Below are 21,290 nucleotides of genomic sequence, written 5' to 3' on the forward strand. Positions count from 1 at the left end.
GAAACGTGCATCTCCTACGAACAAATCGGGTGTATTTCTTTACACCTTTGAACTTTCACATAGAAACATTTGTTGCGTCCTCAATGTGAAAGCACTTTCTTAGGTTCCATTGTCATTAGTGGCTGCGCAGGCCGGAAGGGGCAGGACACCGAGATACTGTAGGAGTCAACATGCCTGCCTGGTTTTCCCACTCATGCATAGGGGCAGAACCTTTCTTCCCAGGCTCGGACATCATACCACTGCAGCCTCCACCTGCCCCACCCATGCGTAGTGGATGCTGTGTGGGTGTGAAGTACGGCTGCACGATGGTTCTGCAACTGAACAAAATAGTGCGGTCCCACATGTAGCCCCCTTTTACACCCTTTTCCTTGTGGCACCATAAACCGGCACTATTATGTAACGTCATTAGTGACAATGTGTTTCCTTATATCATTCTGCTTGTACTATTTTTCCCCAGAACGTTCTTGAACAACAGAGTTCTTTGCTGGCCTACATATTTGTTGTGGGATTAAAACTTGTCATCCTTGCAGGAATCTCTTAGCCTTTTTTCACTAGCGGGTTGTATTTTTTCTGGCGTTGGCATTTGTGGGTGTGCCTTCACTGGGCGTCAGAATCTTCTGTATGTTTAGGAACATTTCATCACCATGGTCGGTGTTGGAGAAGATTTCTGGGGCTGTGCTGTCCAGTCATATATGTTTGGGCCATTGCTTGATACATGAAGTGTTGCGAGTCACTGAACCTCGAGGGCTCTTTGCAGTTACCACTGTTTCTCTTTTGGTGCAAGAGACGACTGACAGCGAGGTAGTCGTAGACGCGTAGAGTTGGCTTGCCGTGATGGGGTCTGTTTCGTATTAGGACTTGGTCCCCAAGCAGGCCGGAAGTTAATTTCCCCAGAATGGCTGTGTGCATTATTTCTCCTTGTTTCAATTACTACAACCTACAACACTAGAATAGCCCAAGCCAACTGTAGCATGAAAAAACTCTTCATTATCCTAAAGGAAATAGAATCCCCCATCCCAGTGCCTGACAACTGTGTCAAAGATAAAACATGGTGCACCAACATTCAGCAAGCCCTAGCTAATAAAGTAACATCTCTCCAATCTAAAATTGCCACGAAAAAATCCTCGCTCAGTCTCGACTCTAAGCCCAAAACAGACATCCCCCCTCCTAAAAATGACACCAACTACCCTCGCTTCAAATTCTCAAAAGTATCTACTATTGAGACAGAAAAATCATACTGTCACTCAAACCATCTAATTGCCAGGGGGATCAATGTCCACCTCAACTGATAAAGGACGCAGCTAGAGACCTGGCTCCCTTTATCTCAAAACTCATTAACGCCTCGTTCGCTACAGGGTCCATACCAAGCAACCTAAAAGAATCTTGGGTACTCCCTTTGCTTAAAAAACAGACACTAGATCCTGCCATACCCACGAACTACCGCCCAAACACCACTGTGCCATTCCTTTTAAAAATCATAGATAAAGTGGCGTACTCACAAATACAGAAACACCTTGAAAACAACAATCTACTAGGAGTACGGCAGTCTGGCTTCCGTCCCCAGCATGGAACCGAAACTGCCCTCTTAGACCTAAAGGCGCAAATTTATAAGCTAAGGGATCAAGGCAAACCAGCCTTACTCCTCCTCCTGGACTTATCAGCCGCATTTGACCTTGTTGACCACAAGGTCCTTTGCAGGCACCTGGATATAGCCGCGCACTTCTCAGAAGAAGCCACAAAATGGATCCAATCCTTCCTCAATAACAGGACAATGAGAGTCTTCTCCACGACAACGGCAGCAGACTCCATCCCCATTACATGTGGTGTGCCCCAAGGATCCTGTGTTTCGCCTACACTCTACAACATCTTTACTAAGCCCCTTTTCGATAATCTGGACCTTCTTGGTATCACCTACACTAATTATGCAGATGATACCCAGATTCTCCTACCACTTACCGGTGATTACGACAAGGATTTGGCCTTGGTGAACAGAGTGTATCTCATCATCCAGGCATGGATGGCCACACACGGTCTATGCCTGAATGATGACAAAACTGAAATCATCATCCTGGGCACACCCCCCACCCTCAGAAAACTGGGCCCCAACTACTCCTCCTTCAATATCGACAACAACCAAATCACAACCGCCCAAGCGGTCAAAACTCTGGGTTTCTACCTGGACTCCACCCTTTCTTTCAACAAGCAGGTCAATGCGATGGCTTCAGCAACCGCATACACCTCCAAATTGATAAGAGCAGGCAAACCCTTCCTATCAAACGATAGCTGCATCACATCCGCGAGAGCGCTCGTGTTATCAAAACTGGACTACTGCAATTCGCTCTATATCGGGGCTAACAAGGAAATTATCAAAAGAATTCAAACTCTGCAGAACAACGCGCTTAGAGCAGCACTTTGCATCCCCAGGAGAGCCCACATCAGACGAGCTAACAACTGGCTCTCTACTCAGGAAAAAATCCAACTAAAAGTTGCCTCTTTGGTCCACAAATGCCTTAACAACGCTGCACCGCAGTACCTCTCTGCCAGATTCACCAAACTAAAACCAACAAGACTTACTAGATCTGCTAACTCCAATAACCTATCCATTCCTAGAGTCAAACTGACTAAAGTCGGTGGCTGCAGCTTTCAGGTGAAAGCAGCTCAACTCTGGAATGCCCTACCATCCACCTTGAAGACGGACCAACCCTACCCCACATTCCGACACAACCTTATAACATGGATCAAAAATGCAGACACACTTTAGATCATCTACTGCCTGGACTTATTCAAGCCTAGGAATTTCTGCTTAGGACCATAAATACATGCTTTTACACTTTACATGCTGTATATTCCTGTATATTTTGTGTATATTCCTGTATATTTTGTTGTATATTATTCTTGTGGCTCTATTTTCGCTATTTTTGCCTTGTGATCTTGTAACAAAGTTTTGAGCTGTCTTATAAAATGCGCCCGGTTACCCTTGGGTCTGGTGCGCAATATAAGTAATAAAAACAAACAAACAAACAAACAAACAATACTTAATAGTGGGTTCTGCTGGGGTTCAGGAGCTGTGCGCTGGTAGTTGAGGATGGAAGCTAGCCAGTGAGGAGAGTAGCTGTGGCACACCCCTGTGAAGGAGTTAGGATAGTTTCCCAAGAATGTGTACAGTTTGATTTTCAACTCTCGCCGTCTTTCTCGGGCCACACAGTTGACTTTATTCAACTTTCTCATGAACCTTTAAGCATCTCTGCTTGCCTTGCAGATTTGCTTGACCCCCAGGAGAGCAAAGTAGTTGCAGTATTCTCAGTTTTAAAATGGTTGGGCATTGTCAGGCAAAATCTTGTAAATGCTTCCTCTGCACCACTGGACTCTGCTGCTTCCACCTTTGGGTATCTGGGACAGTCATCCATTAATACCGACAGATGAGCGCCTACGAGCTTGTAACAGGAATCTGCACACATCATGGGAACTCTCTCCTCAGTGTAAACGGGTGGAGCGGATCATCCCAGCAAAGGCCGGCATAGACACCAGTGCCAATGATTTCCTTAACCCTCTAATTGACTCCCTGCAAGCATATCCTTTCTTGTAGGTCTTCTTAGTGCTTGAAGGCCCCCTTGTTTCCTTCATGGGTGGGCAGCAGTACCACCAGGGCAGAAAGGGACGTAGGAATGAAGGTTCTGTTACCCTTGAGCAACCGGCTGTCCTCAGAGAGTGGCAAGTCTTAACGAGTAGTGGCCATAGCAGTAAACACCGCTTTAACTTCAGAGGTGTGGTTGTGGTGGTTCTGGCAGAGCATCGGCTTCCATTAGTTTAGTTTAGTTTATTACTTGTATAGCGCACCTAACCCAAGGGTAACTTGACGCTTGTACTTGAAAACATAGTAGGTTACATAATAAGATACATACGACAGACATATTTATAATTTTTACATAGTAGCAATTACAAGGTTACAGTGTCACAAAGCAATAGATAATGTATTTACATGTAGATTAAGTCAGGCAGGTTCTGACTACTTTTGGCACATATTAAGTAATGCAGGTACAGCATATCGATTGTGTGCAGTATGTGTAATTTACATTGTGGGAGCTAATGTAGTGTGCTAGATAGCAGTTTGGGAAAGGAGACAAGATTTGATTTTGACTCTGAATGCCCAAAATGAGGTTTCAGATCTAATGGCTGGCGGGAGTGAGTTCCAGCACTTGGCAGCGAGCACTGTTAAGCTGGATCCTCCAGTCGTTTTTAGGTTGTAGTTAGGGATGGTAAGTCGGTAAAGGTAGTTAGATCTAGTGGATCTATCAGATAAAGTTCTAGAGAATTTATCCGTGAGGTATTTTGGTGCTGTGTTTGAGAGACATTTGTGCATGATTACTAGTAATCGTAGTGTGATTCTGTCGCGTACGGGCAACCAGAGTGCGTCTCTCCTGAAGGAGGAGATGTGGCTGGAACGTGGAATGTTCAGAGCTGGTTTTAAAGCGTTGTTTTGCAGGACTTGGAGTTTGTTTAAGTTCCTTGAGGAGGAACCAAGGAATAAGGTGATACAATAGTCCAGCTTTGAGAGGATCAGTGCTCTGTCTAGTGTTAAGAGGCTGCTGGATCATTAGTAAGGTTTACATGCATTTATACATTTGTTGGTGTAGGCCGTGGTGGATGCTGTGATGTTCACCTGTTTTTTAAGGAATAAGGTGGAGTCCAGGTAGGCACCAAGCGTTTTTACTTCACTAGAGTATTGTATGGTGTTTCCATCAATGATGAAGGCAGAATAGTGTTTGTCTATTTAGTTAAGGCGTGCTTGGGAGCCATTGTCCTGACTCCAGAGTGGATAGAACGATTTGAATGCATTTGCCATTGTCCATTAATCTTCAGATTTCCAGTATGCGCAGTGCTTTGGGAAGCACAATTTCCACCACCATGCGTACATGCACCTCAGTCTTTTGAGCTGCGGTAATTCCAGTGGGGTACCCCGCCTCGAGTGTCTGGCTAGGAAGGCTGCTCGGTTGTCCACACCCACTTTTCAAACCTGGCAAGTGGCCTCCAACCTGTGCTGAGAACAATGGGGACCCAATGGTTTTTGATCTGACACGGACATGAAACTCTTTCTATGTGTGTGTGCAGTTGGAAGTGCTTATGCCCCCACAGTACTGCTATGGCCTCCTTCTCGCTCTGTGAGTACCTTGGCTCCATGGGCCAATAGCTCAGCGGGTCTATGCAATAGTGTTCCATTTTTCTGAGTGGTTTGTTTGCATGAGAACAGCCGCATCTATGCCACAAGTGCTGATGTTGACCTGGTGCTCACTCTAGCCCCACTCAGGTTGAAGAGGGGCTTTGTGAGCATTGCCAGCTTTGACATGGACCATCGATAGCCATGAGCCATTCTGCATATTCCTGGACAGATTGTGGGGATGATGATTCCTCAATGTCTTTCACTTTCTTCTGATCAGTTCTGAGGCCTTCACAGACGAGGAAATACCCAATGACCTCCAACTGGTCTTTGAAGAATATTAGCACCAGGGGCAGGGAAGCAACCAGTCAGGTTGCTTGGATCGTGGGTTGAATCCCATGATCCAAGCAACCTGGCAGCTGCTTCATCCATCCTGCACCCCCATCTACCCCCCCTCCCTTCCCATCCATGTTCCTATCCTTCCAATCACCCGGCCCACTTACCTGCCTACTGCAGCCGTGACATCCTGGTGGTGGCACTCACAGTTTAAAGTTGTACCCTGCTCGTCCCCATTTTAATAAAACTCCTCCTTTCCTTGTTTTCAACATTCATTTGAAACACCCCTTATTCCTGGAATCAAGGAGTTTGTAAACATTTACAGCACCCTGATGCATGAAAATATCTTACTTGCACAAGACAACCAGACATCTATGTGTATTGCCCTACTTGTTTTCACATCACATAATTGTTTCACAGAAGCATCTTCTGAATACAATGTGCATGTGTGCATGCATTGCACTGCTTCAGGCTTATGTGATGCAGCCAGATACTGCGGATACTGCACATAATGATGCGCTTTGGAAAGCTTATTGTCCCTTCCCAGTGAGCTGTGACTTGTCAGGGAAAGTTGCGATTAGCACCATTTTGGGGAATGACTTGGGGGCCTGTGAAGCCCAGCTGTGGCTTTTACCATTACAGTACTTCAATGCCCTATTTAGTGCCAACCTGCAGTATGCAACAACAAAAAACGACCCTTTTGTTAGGTTTTCAAGGGGGCACACCTCTGTTTTTACACTTTAAAAAAAGCACCCCTTTTCTTATTTTTGGGGACGAGGATTCGTACCACAGAACAATTTAAGTGCCACCACTGGGCGCGACATCCACCGCCTCTGCTTCGCTCCGTCTCTCTGATAGGCCACCATGGAAATGGAAGAGGGACTCCGCTTGGAGACCTCTCTTTCGGGGTATCCAGTTATAATGTAAAAAAAAAATGGCCGAATGCAAAAATGTCGAAGGTAGGTTTTTTTTTGGTTTAGCTAGTAAAAATAAACAGGGGCTTGGGGTGGAACCCCCCCATTAAAAAAAAATCACATTTGAATTTTTTTTTTCTGCATTCTTTTTTTTGACATTTTTGCATTCGCCATATTTACTATAAACCCTCTTTCAGCTACGTGGCGGCCATTTTGTGTATTTTTTCTCTCAATGAATAGGGCGCTGCGAGGAGACCTGTTCATTGAAAGAAAATACATTGGTCTTAGCACCCCAGGTTACCAGATTGGCATCCCAGGGTGCTAATAGCAATAATCACCTGTTCCACGAACTGGAACGGGTGGTAACGGCACCAGGGGCCTGAGTTAAAGGCCAGAGCGTTGCTTAATTGCATGGCTAGACAACAGTCCTTCAGTTTCTGTAGAGCCGCTCTTAGCCTTGGCAGGTGTTCTTCCTCTGTCCGCAGGTGCACCAAGATGACCTCACTCATGTTGATAGCGCCATCAAGGCAACGAGTGTGCAACATATGCGCCTTGGGAGCCCTCTGCAGCTAATGGGATCCCCAAGTTCAGAGGTTCTATCTTCGGATGTTTCCATGCAGATCCATTATGCCGCTGAGGGATGCATTTGGGGCATTGCCTGCGGGTGTTACGTGTATTTCTCTGCTGATCAACAGGTTGGACAGATACAGGTCAGCACAAATGCGGGCTTGCTCAAATTGTTTTGTCCTTCTGTGTGACCATGATGGATGAACCCTTGACTTGGGGCATTGCTCTTTTTCAATGATGCTAACTCTCTCTATGGCTGTCACTTCTTTAACCTATGGCTGCATGCAGGGTTGGCCCCAGGTCTGCCATCGCCCTCTGTGAGATGTATGCGCCCCCATACCGAGAGGTCGAAGTGGGCGGGAGCGGTCAGGAGCTGTGTTCCCATACTTTTTATTTTTAAGTTTCACCGTTCCTATCCTTTTATTTTAAAAAGAAACCGTTCTGGAATGGTTTAGTTGTAAAATAACAGTGTAGGATGAAGTTGAAGCTTGCACTTCAGTGCACTGCACTATACAATCTCATAAATAGCAGGTGTGTTTGTTTGGGGGTTTGGATTGTGTGTGGAAGGGGGCACAGGGATGAGGTGTGGGGGGTGTGGGCCAGACCGGTAGGGAACATACTTCCACTACTTCTTTTCGTACACTTCGACCACTGCCCATACCCCTTGCCCCAACATTGTTACAGCACTGGTCAGGGGCGGCCTGAGTTGAGCCGAGCTTTTCACTGCTTTTTTGACACGATTAGTGACGCATCAGGAACCCCTTGGCGAGGAGTCCTGGGCCTGCCACTAATCGCGCCAACCCACCACAAATGCAGAACAGCAGGGTGCTTAGTTCTGTTGTTCGGCTGATACTTGTTCTTGCTAACATCAAGAACAAGTATCAGTCAAGCTACTGTTCTTGTAAAGTGTGGTTAAGGGCTGCGCCTGGGGCAGCGGGATTCTGTAATGGGTACCGGCACTGGCAAAATGTAAAATGGTAGCTCGCTGGTGCTTCACCGAAATATGCATGAGAGTGTACGCCCTTTCTACTACACCCTTTCTTTTATGCATCGTGCCACCTTCCCATTTCAGCGATGCTTCCTTCTACCCCTCTCACCCAGAAGAGCATTAGTTCACCTCAGAATCATCAAAAATGAGCAAAGCTGTCACCATGGTGACTGTTGTTCTCCCATGCTTTGGCTGCCCATGCCCGCCCCCAGGCCAAATTGAAAATTCTCTGCAAAGGGTGGGCGCCATGCAAATTCTACGATACGTGTGCAGCGATGCTAGGGTGACCAGACGTCCCGGTTTTCCCGGGACTGTTACAGTATTTTACCCGCGTCCCGGGGTCCCGAGAGTTTAAGTTTACAAACCATGTCCTGGTTTTTGAATGTCAGAAAACACTGTCCCTTTTTTTGGGTTGACGGGTTAATGGATCACTTTGTGAGCATGTGCACAGCTGATTTAGAGGCTCTGCGCATGCTCAGTTTTCTCCTCATTTCCCTCCATGCTTCTCGGGCATGACTAATTTGCTCCAGTTCATTTCAATTCCATGTGCAGCATTTTAAACTTCAGCAGGACTTTAACAGTCTTGTGCACTCCTCTCTTCTTCTACAACTGAGGATTCCTGGACCCACCGCATCATCATACAGCTTGAGTCCGCTGGGCACTGACTAGCTGCCAGGGCTTTAAGTGGTGTAAGAAATCGAGGCAGGCCCTCATTTGGGGCCGTGACTTGTGGGATGGCCGTGGCCTAAAAAAGTACGCAAACCGTAAGGTATGCACACAAATATATATAAATGCTACATATTTATGTGCGTACCTTACTATGGTTTGTGTACTATGCAAGCCATCTTTTCTAAACATACAAATATCTAACATATTTCTATCTTTATAAAAGATGGCTTGAAAAGTACACAAACCATAGTAAGATGCGCACATAAGTATATAAATGCTTACTTTTATATATTTGTATGTGTGCCTTACTATGGTTTGTGTACTTCAAGATGGCTTGCAAAGTACACAAACCATAGTAAGGCATGCACATAAATATATAACACATATATATTTTTTTGCATACTTTACGGTTTGCATACTTTTCAAGCCATCTTTTAAAAATATTTCTATGTATACAAAAGATGGCTTGAAAAGTACACAATTCAAGCCATCTTATATAAAGCTTTGGCGACCGACAAAGCCTGAGGTGTCTTTGTCCGTCAGCAAAGCTTCATAAAAGATGGCTTGAATTGTGTACTTTTCAAGTCATCTTTCATAAATTCGAAATATGTCAAGGAGTTTCCAGGTTCGCCGAGGGTTAAAGACACCTTGGCGACCTGGGGAGGGAGTGGGGAAACAAAGGACAGTAACTTCCTCTGGTGACACCGCACGAGGGGTCACCAGAGGAATTTACAGTGACTGACAGAAGTGCCAGCCAGCCACAGCGTCTCCGTGGCTGGCTGGCACTGCTATCAGCTTGTCTGACTTAATGGCCGGTGCATCTGCCGTGGCGGCTGAGGCAGTGGCCCGTTATGTGTCCCGAAATGTTGCAGTGGGACCAGGGGGCCATTTTTTGGAGACTGCTGGGGCCCAGCCCACTTAAAGCACTGCTAGCTGCACTGGCTCTGCAGCTACAGCTGAAAATGCTAGCTCCATTATGGATGATTTTTCCGCTGTTTGACGTGGCACGTGTGCTCTATCTCAGCTCAGACTGTCATGCTGGCTCTCAATGCTGCAGATATGCCTCAACAAACACTGATCCCGGTCCCCAACATTTATAGGTAATTCCACCACTACTGTTCACAGAAGCAGCCAGGTGTTTGGCACTAGTACCTACAGGATTTCAGCCCATATGATATGCCAGAATGGGGGTGGGAGCTCTAAATATAATATATGCAAGAAATTACTATCATAGGAAGGTTTTCTTTACTTTAATTGCAAATATGGACCAGTTGAAAATAACCCAATTTGAATGTGCTGCCACATTTATGCAAGCCCCACCCCCGATTGTTGTCCTTTTTTTATGTTGGTGGCCTGTCCCTGGTTTTTTGTTTTGAAAATCTGGTCACCCTAAGCGGTGCAGGCCTACTGCGCCTAATTTAAAACAAGGGCGCCTCTTTGATAAATCTCCCCTATCGTTTTTTCATTCATATTTCAGTCACTTTTGACTTTGCCAAACCCTGGGTGTAAAGTAATGTTACACTGCGCTATTGTCCAAAGGATTAAGTAGTCTTCGTTCAATCCTGTTTACAACTAGTGTGGTTTCATCCCTTTTTTTCTCCTCCCACCTGATCCACTTTTTACTCTTCTTCATGAATAAGTCCCTACTGTTGGAAGCTCGGCCTCATGGCGCTGAATGCAGGACTGGCACTCTGAAGCTAAAAGGCAATATAAGGGAGCGAAAGATATGGGCGAGAGAGCAGAGCCATCCAACATGTACCCTTACAAATATACAATACTATAATGTTATGATGGTTGGCTTCTGTGCCTATGAAATCACTCTTTATGTGCCCGATTCCGGCGGTAGTTACGGGTATTATCCGGTTTAATAGTGCTCGATTTATCAACCCTGGAACTTTGACGAGCTCTGTTTGAGGGACTTCAAACCTGTGCCCCCCCACACTGGACACATATGGCAAGGGTGAACGCTTGGCTGTGATACCTTGACAGCATATGATGATGTCTCATTTCTTTACTGGCACAGGCGAGTTAAGGCATGATGCCCTGACAATTCAAAAGACATCAACCCATAAGTTAAGAAGTATACTGGAGGAACAGGCAGGGCTTTAAGTGGGCTGGGACTGAGCCCCGGTAGTCTCCCAAAACCTTGATCGAGCCAAACCTCTACCAACAACCACATTTTTCAACTTTCTGTGCACGGGATTCGAACCCACGCAACCGCCGGTGATAGCCAGTGTCGGTGTCCGGTCAAAGGATCGAATTCAAAGGATCGACGGTCAAAGGATCGACGCAAAAGGATTGACGGGTCAAAGGATCACATTTTTTAAAATTATATATAAAAAAACAAAAAAGTGGAAAAAAAAAAGAAAAAAAAATTCGATCCTTTGACCCGTCGATCCTTTTGTGTCGATCCTTTGACCCGTTGATCCTTTTGTGTCGATCCTTTGACCCGTTGATCCTTTTGTGTCGATCCTTTGACCCGTCGATCCTTTTGTATCGATCCTTTGACCCGTCGATCCTTTTGTTGTCGATCCTATGACTGGGAACCGCCAGTGTCACCTTGCATCATTACTTAGTATGGAATTCGTTTGATTCATTGATAGACTGCATGATACAAAAAGCCCATAACGGGCAGTCTATTGTAAAAAACTCTGGTTGAAATTCCTTGCATGGGGCAACAAAAACAAACCATTAAAAAAAAAAAATGTATTGTCCTGTGCCGGGATTAAAACCCGACCCCTGCTGATGACAAGGCTGCATCACATTGCACTGAGCTATTTGGTAAATGCTGGATTCCATTCAATTTACTGCTTGACACAGTCTAATAATGAATGAAACAAAATAAATTGAGCAGCAGTGAAAACAGTACAGTGTAGTTCAACACTGGCTTAGGGCTCTGGTGAATCCCCAGCGCGAGACAATAAAAAAAAAGGTAACCCACAACTTTTCTTTTTTATTGTCCTGTGCTGGGGACTCTTCAGGCCACGCCCATACTTTAGGCCACACCCCATCATTCCAGCCCCCCCACACCCTCTCTATTTCTCATCCCACTTAAAGCACTGGGAACAGACATTTTTATAAGGTTTGTGTTGCTTAGACTCCCTAAGTGGATGGATGGATCCAGATGTGAACCTTTTGTTCTTTGGGGACTCGACCTTCCTTCCCCTCAATGTCGATGGCCACCGATGCATCATAACATTTGGGGCTGCTTGTAATCCCATGCCAGTGGCACAAGGGCCATTGGACATATCGGGACTTACCCCCTCCGATCCCCCCAGGGGAGTGATTGGAAGGGTAGGGGGACTGGAGACCGGTTATTCTCACAACAGTTCTTAAGTGGGTGCTTTCAGACCTAAAGGAGAGAGTTAAATGCTTGTAACATTGAAGCTGCACAAGAATTGTAACATTAGAATGTGTACAGAATTTAGATGCCCCCACACAAGTAAGTTTACCCGCCCCCCCCACAGTCTGTAAAGATAGCGCCTCTCCCAAAATGTTAAGGGTTAGCCCCCCACGCAATTTTAGCCTAGGTGCATGCCTTTTGTGTCATGACCGAATTCATTTGCATAGGTCCTTCTCCACATGTGTATTGGTTCAGCTGAGCAAAAACGTAGTGTAGTGACGTGCTCTGGATAAACCAGCAATGGCCCCTGTACTGTCTTGGCTCCAAGAGAGCGACCTCTGCCCTCCTTACCAGTCATACACTCCTGGAACCTTCCCCAATGAGTCTTCAGTAACAACCATTTTGAGGAAGAAAAACATTGTTTTTGTGTAACTGCACACAGCCACTTTAGGGACCAGTGGTGGACAGGCCTATAGGGAACTCTGGAGATTTCCCGCTAGGCCTCTGCACCCGGGGCCTCTTTTGTCTGGGAACCTATTACATTTTCAAATCTTCTCACATGAAAAGGTGTAATATGGGGCCTCTTTGAACATTATTTGCAGGGAGCATTCTGGGTATAACCTGCTTTGATTTCAGGGATGAGAATAGTAATACCTTTTGTTGTGTAGCCCTCAAAGCCTGTGGGTGTGCAGATTTACTAGCCCAGCGGAACCTTGGAAGAATGTAAACTTGAATCAACCAATCAGAGTTCATCCTGTGGCCACCCCCAACCCTGCCCCCCCTCCCCCGATCCCCCACTTGCATAGAGAGGCCTGTAATGGTTGTGGTGCACCACGGCCCCATTAGGCATGCCAGCATCACATGACCCCGTGCTGTATCCCAGGAGGAATGGGGAGAGCAGTGGAAGCAGCACCCCCACTGCAAGGGTTGCGCCGAGTTAGGGGCTCGACTTGGGGTTCGTTAGGGTTACAACGATAGACCATTACTTATCGGAGACCCCGTTTGCAACAGTTTTACACACGTGACTTCTGGAGTGGAAGTAAAGTGCATTACTCACTAAGCCAAAACCAGGTGTACTCTGTCCAGAAGGACGACCCTTCCTCTCATACAAGTAATTTTTGTTTCTTTAAATCGCAGGTGATTCTTTCAGGAATAATAGGATTGACAACATGGAGGAGACCCATGGTGCTGCTGGTAAGTGCGCCCGATTGTCATTTTCTCCACCTGTATTGTGCCAGCATAGGTTTCCTAACAGCGCTTTCACCATCACACTGTCCATCAATACACAAAGCGAATGACAAGAAAACTGAATGGCATTCCCGCCTCATGAACGTTGCCCGACTTTATCCAATGAAAGACCGGGTGCTTGAATCTGTCAATGCTAAGTCGTTCCTGATATTTCTTTTTTTTTACGTGAACAATCAAATAAGGTACCTTCAAGTCGAAACATGTCGTTGTTTATTGATGACTGTGATGAAGTCATAACTATTAACTTGCGAGAAGTTAACTAGATGAATAGTAAGTAAGGGTATGTTGGCATGCATGCGTTTGTCTTTAGCAGCTGGTTGGATTGTTCTCATTGAAAGCCTTTCTGTGTGTTGTAGCTGTTTAGTAGCTGCTCCACATTATGCATTATTTTCAGATATTACAGATTAGGGCCTGAGGACTAATTATTAAATGTTCTTCTTCAGCTCTATCTGTAATGGATGCATTGAATACATGAGATTTTCCTTGATGCACACTTGCATTTTTTAATGCAAGCCTAGGCTTGCAAAAGAAAAATATGTGCAGCACTTTCAAATATTTGTTTTCGAAAAATACATTCAATTATGAGATGTAGCAATAAGGAAAGGTTTATTGCGGATAAATTGCTAAAACAATTCCAGTTCATGCAATACAGAATTCTAATCAAGATTCTCAAAAAACGACAAATAATTACAAACAATGAAATTCTTTAAGGTCACATCCCCCAAAACATAGTTTGCGTAAAACATTTTGTAGCCCAAAATACAAAAATATCAAACGCTAACTTACAACACGTTGCAGTCCGTTATTAAAATTAGGCTGTTGTGCGGTGCAACTTTCTTAACTCTAATTTGCATACCCAAAGATAAATAATAAGGCTCCAACACTCCTTTGGGTCACGTGCAATGTGATATATGTGTATGCAACACAGCATCGCCTAAAATGAAGACTCTTGAGTGACGCAATTAGCTATCTTATATTTGGTTCGGTTTGTCATGTACAAATTGTATTCCACTGATTGGTTGTCACACGTACAAAATGGCCCGTTCTCTGGTGTCGAGCCAGCTCGATTTAAAGATAAAGGGAGATGGTGCAGTCGCACGCGGGTAATACGTTTCCTAGAATAGTAAGTACATAAGTGTCTGTGCGCTAGACACTAAATGCATGAAATGTAAGTAGGCCTATGGATTCATGTCACTCGGCATCTTCTGCCGTGATTGGAAAGCATTGATTAAAATACTCATGGATTGCCTATTCAGGCGGGCTACATTATGGATACATTGAGGTAAGTAAGCTAAGCGTGCATACTCTAGATCAAACATTGGCAATCCGCCTACTGTGTAATCCACCCTCTGTGGCAAGATCCTCGAGGATGAGTCTAAAAAATACTGCCTCTCTGTTTAGCCATATTGCTCTCCTCAGCAAAACTGGAAAGGGTTCACTGAGTCTCAATTCAGTGACTGCGCACTCCAGTACAACCTCTGAGGATCCTCAGATCTTTAGCTCCACTCCGCCAATAATAGTTACTGTAGGACCAGCCTACATTGGTGCTGCCTAGCGGGCAACAATATCTAATGGATTATGTCCCAATGAAAAGAATTCTGCATTTACAATTACTTTTTAAAACAATGTGGTGTTGTATGTGTGTCGTACGGCTGTTTTCTAGAAAACAGTGCTATTCACAATGAAGGGACCCAAAATAGATTATTACTTGTTAGTAAGTAGATTTATCGAAATATTGTATTACTCTTCAATCACTCCGCTGGCTCAAGGACAATCTAGTAGTATATGTCTAACTCCACTAGACTTCAGAAAACAAAACAGTGGCTCTAAAATGGTGTTAGAACCTAAACACTAACACAGGATGTTATATTTATAAGAGTTACGCTTGCAGTGATGTAACTACATGTACACCGTGGTAAACTCTAGAAACTCCAAATAAATTTGACCCAGTTTGGATTTGTTGCTTAAATGCTTTTCTGAACGTTTAATAAAGTAACTGTCGAATCATCAAATCAATTTGCTTTCCATATTGCACTATACAATACTCACATTCGTATACGTCTAAAAGTGCATTGTATTGTCACAATTTTCACCCAATTATGTTTCACAGCTAGACAACTTTAAAAAAGTACACTACTCCAATGTGCAGTTTGGTTCTCACAACCCTTAGAAAGTGCATTGAAGTTGTACAGATTGTGCTCTAGTATCTTTCACATCTAGTTATCCCTAAGAAAGCATATTGCTCTAGATATCTGTGCTCTATTCTCTTCACACCTAGGTATTACCAAGAAAACACATTGCATTCTTACAAATTGTATTCTAGTATCTTTCACATCTAGTTTTCCTTAAGAAAGCACATTTATAGGACCATGATCGAAACAGAGATGGTAGACATTGTGAGTAAACTAAAACCAACCATTTGTAAAGGCGATGTATGCCCAGCTCTCACTGTTAAGGCAAGCTACCTGTTGCTCATAGGTACGATCACTTAATTTGTTAATTCATCCTTCAAGGAGAACTGCGTACCCAGAGAGCTCAAAAACGCATAAATCACGCCCCTCTTAGAAAAAACTCCACCCCTTAATTGCCACCAACTATAGACCCACCGCCAACACACAATTTCTGCTCAAAATGCCATACGAACAGATCCTAGGTCATTTGGTTAATAACATTCTCAACAAATGGCAATCTGGGTTTAGGCCGGGTTGTGGTACGAAGACCGCATTGCTGGATTTGAAATCATCCATGCTCCAATCCATTGATAAAGGTGAAATGGTCATACTTAAGCTGCTGGACCTATCAGCCGCATTTGACTCGGTAGATCATTCTCTTTTGACTGACAGACTGCAGAAGGTTGCAAACTTCCCCCATGATGCAGCAACTTGGGTGAAATCCTTTTTAGAAGATAGACCAGTGAGAGTCTGCACCAGGGGTGCACAGGCAACCCCAGAACGCTTACTTTACGTGTTCCACAGGGGGCCTGTCTCTCTCCGTCCCTGTATAACATTTTTACTGTTCCATTATTCCATTTGCTCAAGGAGAAGGGAGTTTGTTTAACTTATTACGCATAATACACTCAATGCGTGATCCCCCTCTCCAGAGTTCATACAGAGGACGATGAAATGATTAATAAGGCATATAAACTGATTCAGACCTGGATGATACAGAACGGACTTGCACTCAATGATGAAAAAACCCAGGTTATGGTAGTGGGCTCTCCAACTAGAATTCATATATTACATCCAGCGTGCCAACACATACAGATGGCAGATTGTAAGATCACTATCCAACAGAAAGAGGAGACCCTAGGGGTCTTCCTGGATCACACTCTAAATATGCAGGCTCCGGTTAACAACCTAGTATCTACCACTGTTTATCATATTAGACTGCTGTCCCAGATATGCCTGTTTGTTTCTGAATAAAGCTGCATCACAATAGCCAGAGCCATCATTAGTACCAAAATTGACTTTTGTAGTAGTCTACCAGTTGGTATTAGCAAGGGGGGGGCTGCTCTAGGCTTCATACCATTCAAAACAGTGCGGTCAGAGCAGCTGTAGGACTAAACAGAAGAGCGCGCATGCCTGAAGCCAGAAGAAATGTTAATTGGCTATCTATAGAAGCAAGAATCTCTTTTCGTCTCTTGTCTGTAACTCACAATGTCTCACAGGAAATAGCCCTACATATCATTCAGAAATCCTGAAGAAACCTCAGGCAAGGTCCTTGAGATCAAATGATTGTAATCTACTCATGGTTCCCAGGACCAGACTGACCATGGTTAGGGAACGTGCATTCTTTGCATTAGCCCCCTTAGCATGGAATTCAATCCCACCCGAACTAAGGAGGAGCGAATCAAGAGAACTGTTCAAAAGGGGATTAAAGGCCCCTAGGTTTAGATCATGTTTGATATCAAGCACTGCTTTATGATCGCGGTCTGGGAGCCATTTTTGTGGCCTATGTTCTTGTGATGCCTGGGTATTTGTTCTGTGTGTGCCCTTATGCCTTCGGGCCACGGTGCGCGTTACAAATTAAATAACATAACATAACATATTGCTCAATATCCATGTTCTATTCTCTTCACACCTAGCTATTACAAGGAAAGCGCATTGCATTGTTTCTATGTTGTACACTATTGTGTTCACACCAAAGCGTCCCCAAAAAAGGCATTGCATTGTTTCATATTGTGCCCTATGGCGTTTCAAATCCAGGGACCAGATTCTCAAAACTTGTTTTGGCGCAAGTGAGGAAATGAACTAGTGCATCTCCTCACTTGTGTCATAAATGTGGCTGCGCTGCCCAATTCCCCCTTTGCACATTTGCGAAGAGAAAGTGGGCGTATCTGCATACTTTTTAAGCGCATCCCGAATTATGAAACGGGATGCGCCTTGAAATACGCGGAAATGATGGTCATCGCCCAGTGCCTTTTAAAACAGGCGCAGGTGGAGGCACCAATCATGGCAGGGTCATTTCCGACCCTGCCATTATTTGTTTTTGAGCTGGGAAAGCCGCGGGTTAAACCGCAGCTGCAACAATAGCATTTCCATCCCCCCCAAATGGCTGCTGGTACCCTGTCATACATTAGTGTCAGAGGGCGGAAAGGGTCTGGACATGGCTTGGACAGCGCATCTTTGCACCACTGTCCGGCCCCTCCTGAAACGCTCAGGTCACCTGTGAGGATAAGGTAACTAGCGCATTTTAAAAAATAGTGCAAAAGAAACAGACGCATTCTCTGTGGCCCTTTTATTTGCACTATTTTATGAGAATCTGCCCCTAGGTATCCCAAAGAAATCACACTGCTTTGCTCTCTATATGGTACTCTTCTGTTGTTCACATGTAGGCGTCCCTAAGAAAGTGCATTGCATTGTTGTATAGAGGTCCTATTCTATTGTGTTTCACACCTAGGTATCCCTAAGGAAGCAAACAGCATTATTTCTATATTGTGTTCACATTTGGGCTTCTCAGGAAAGTGCACTGCAATATTCTATATTGCGCAGTATTGTGTTTCACATTTAGGTATCCCTAAGAAACCCACTAACAACCTCATATTTCGGTTCCATCATATTTCATTGCGGGATGAAACAACGATGGGTTTTTCTCAGTGGATATTGCAACACGAAAACGCATCATATTTATTTATTTATTTATTATTTTTGGGGGGGGGGTTCACTCCCAGCCCCCATCCCCTTTAATTATTTACTTATTTCCGAACACCCACTCCCCATCAATATTTTTTTTAACCCCCCTACAAAATTTGACGAGTTTTCACGTTGAAATGACAACAGAGAAAAGCCCAGTGTCCTTTCATCCCACGATGAAAGGACGTTGTACCCATATTTCAACCACCCTGGCTTACCACATAATAACTAAACACGCCAACAGAAACTGCTTTAGACATCCCTCTCCCCTGGTCTAAATACCCCAAACTCTAGAACTCACAAATAAACTTGCAAGCCTCAACAACCGACCCAAGCATCCTGGCAAGTCAAAGACTTGAGGCCTCCCATCTGGAAACGCATCCCTGCGATTATACGACGCAATACGGACCGATACACAAGCCAGTTCCTCCCGATTCTACACGTACCAACAGTTAAGCACACAACTGCGTGTCTTTTCACTCTCTTCAACCCTGAGCCGCCTCCCCAATTTCCCTTTCAGATCCGCCAGGGTGCATGGAGTCCATGCAAATGGCAGCGGTGTGTGGTATAAACCCCAATAACATAACAAAGCTTTCCATTTTAAAATTGGATGCCATATCCAGTGAAACTAGCAAGCATAACGTGTGATGCATAGTTCCCAAGAAACACATTATACTACGATATTGTTATTTTTATTGGAACATCACAGCAATTGTGTACTGTTTAACTTGTTCTCTGTTTTGTGGAATTCAACATGTTACATTGATGACCCTGATATGTATGTTCATCTGTCTTCATATGTTAGGTTGCATAGGATTTAGTTGCGAATTCACTAGCGCAGAATTACAATAATTATCACTTTCCAAACATTTGCTAAAAGGTTTGTGTGAAGTTCCGGCTAGATTGGACAACCCCAACACATTAAAAGGGGTGGGGCTGGTCTTTGCACACCACTCTACTCCCAAACAATGTTCTAGAAATGCTGGGCATTCCCTCTGGTGCTTAGTGTAGAGAAGCCCCTCAACGCTCACACCAGAAAAAATACAACCCACTAGGGAAAAAGGCCCAGTACACCTCTTGAAAAGAGAACTAGGTCTATTTCCTTAAAAAAAACAGACACGCCAGCAAAGGACTTTGCTGCCATGGAGCGCTCTGACGAAAACAGCATAATCAACAGGGTATAAAGGCACGCAGCATCACAAGTGACGTACATTACAAATGCAGGTGGCTAGTTGGTGCGATCCTATACATCTGCTGCCTGCTCCATAAGGTGTGCCAGGCCATTGGTCCCAGCTTCTCCTGTCTGTCTTCTTCCACCTGGGTTTCTTCTTTGCACATTATCGGGTGCAAGGTTCCTAATTGGCAATTACAACCACAAATCATAGCATTCCCTATATGTGGCATAATGTGCATCTTCTACTGCAGACATGGGCACAGATGATACTCTCAAGGCCACAATGATCTTGCAAACCCCAGCTCGATCTCAGACGCATCAGCGCTCTCCCAAATCTTCCCACCCTGGTTTTAGATTTGTTACTTTTTCCCCTGGCACCTTGCAGCACAAATCACATGGATTGATGGTGGGGGCAGTCCACCCCTGCTCTCAGATCTTCCTGATCGATTGGTGATCTAACAGTTTTATGATCGGTGGTCTGGAGCTGGTTTGTACCTTGGAATCCTGGGGCCAGGGGCATCCGGGCACTAAAAGTTAGGGTTTGGACTGGCGATGTTTGGAGGCTTGTGCCCTCCTTCTTGTGGGATAACTGTTCACAGGGAGATCTCGGCCCCCTCATGGGCTTGCAGGGCACATTCTTTCTGGGATGCCAGTACTACTGAAATGAGACTATGAGAGGTTTATGAATCTCGACAGGTTTGGCCTTTCTCACTGCTGCCCAGGTTGCAACCTGACCCTGCATTCACGCACATATTTCTAATGTTCTGAGGCTGGGCCTCTTGCCCTGGCTGCAGTGCGGCACTAGGCCTCAATTTCAAAATGGCTGCTATCTTCTAAGATGGTGTTTGATTTTATGTCCAATCTACACCCAGACATATAATAATGTACCCATACTGCAGCTTCTGTCGACGCCCACCTGCCCCTATAGCCTCCCCAGACGTCTACAACACATTCTTAGGCCTTTGCCTCATTCGAAACCTCTTGGGAGCCTGGGACGATCGTCCCCGCTTCCCAACATTAGGTCGTGAATTCCCAACATGCACAACTCCTTGGAAATGGTTGGGAGAGATTAAAACAAACACTGAGGCAGGGATTCATTAAGTGAACCAAAATAGCAGCATCTTTAGCAACTCTGCCGTAGCCCTCAGGGCTACGTTGGTTTGTTGTGTTTATCTCTGCCATGGAAAAGAAATGCAGTCAGCTGTTATGCTGTGCTACATTGAGGGTCATCTCAGGCAACCAAAAGGCATTCTGTGTCACGTGTTTGTTCTGTTGATGCTAAAAGCTTTGTTTCCGTGAGTTTTGTGAAAGGCTGCCTTGTCGGTTACTACCACTTTCTGAATTAGGTCCAATACGCAGAATCTACTTTTTCCTCTGCGTAAACAAATACTGATCCATGTACTAAATAATAAGAACTTGTTTTTAAAGGAAATTAATGAGTCTTCTTTTCCTAATTGCACTAAGTAATTAGCAGCCTGTGGGTGGGAGCCGGCCAATCGGGAGGCTGAAAACACGGGCTGATACTCCCGATATAGCCCGCGTTCCAAGCCGCCTGATGGCTGGCTCGGCAGCTCGCCATCTTCCCCCCACCCTCTGTTCCCTTTTTAAATTTTTTTTTTTTAATGCTAACCCCACTTACCTGATTGTGGCGGCGGCAGCGCCCGCCTCCGCAGCTCCCCTGCCTCTTCCTTTTTTCGGCTGCCATGGTAATGGGAGAGCGGCTCCATACGGAGCCCTACCTTCTGCTACCACGGCGGACATCTT

General features: G+C 44.9%; 1 protein-coding gene across 3 annotated transcripts in view; it reads left to right on the forward strand.

Moving 5' to 3' along the window:
- Nucleotides 1-21,290, forward strand: part of ENTREP1 (endosomal transmembrane epsin interactor 1) — a 367,539-nt gene that overhangs the window by 109,973 nt on the left and 236,276 nt on the right. For all 3 annotated transcript variants that reach the window (XM_069625781.1, XM_069625780.1, XM_069625782.1), the window contains exon 2: nucleotides 13,110-13,166. In XM_069625781.1, the coding sequence (XP_069481882.1) occupies nucleotides 13,110-13,166 (57 nt within the window). The remainder of the gene's footprint in view (nucleotides 1-13,109; nucleotides 13,167-21,290) is intronic.

The sequence above is a fragment of the Ambystoma mexicanum genome, chromosome 6p, assembly GCF_040938575.1.
Source record: "Ambystoma mexicanum isolate Mex_15411 chromosome 6p, UKY_AmexF1_1, whole genome shotgun sequence".
NCBI lineage: Eukaryota > Metazoa > Chordata > Amphibia > Caudata > Ambystomatidae > Ambystoma > Ambystoma mexicanum.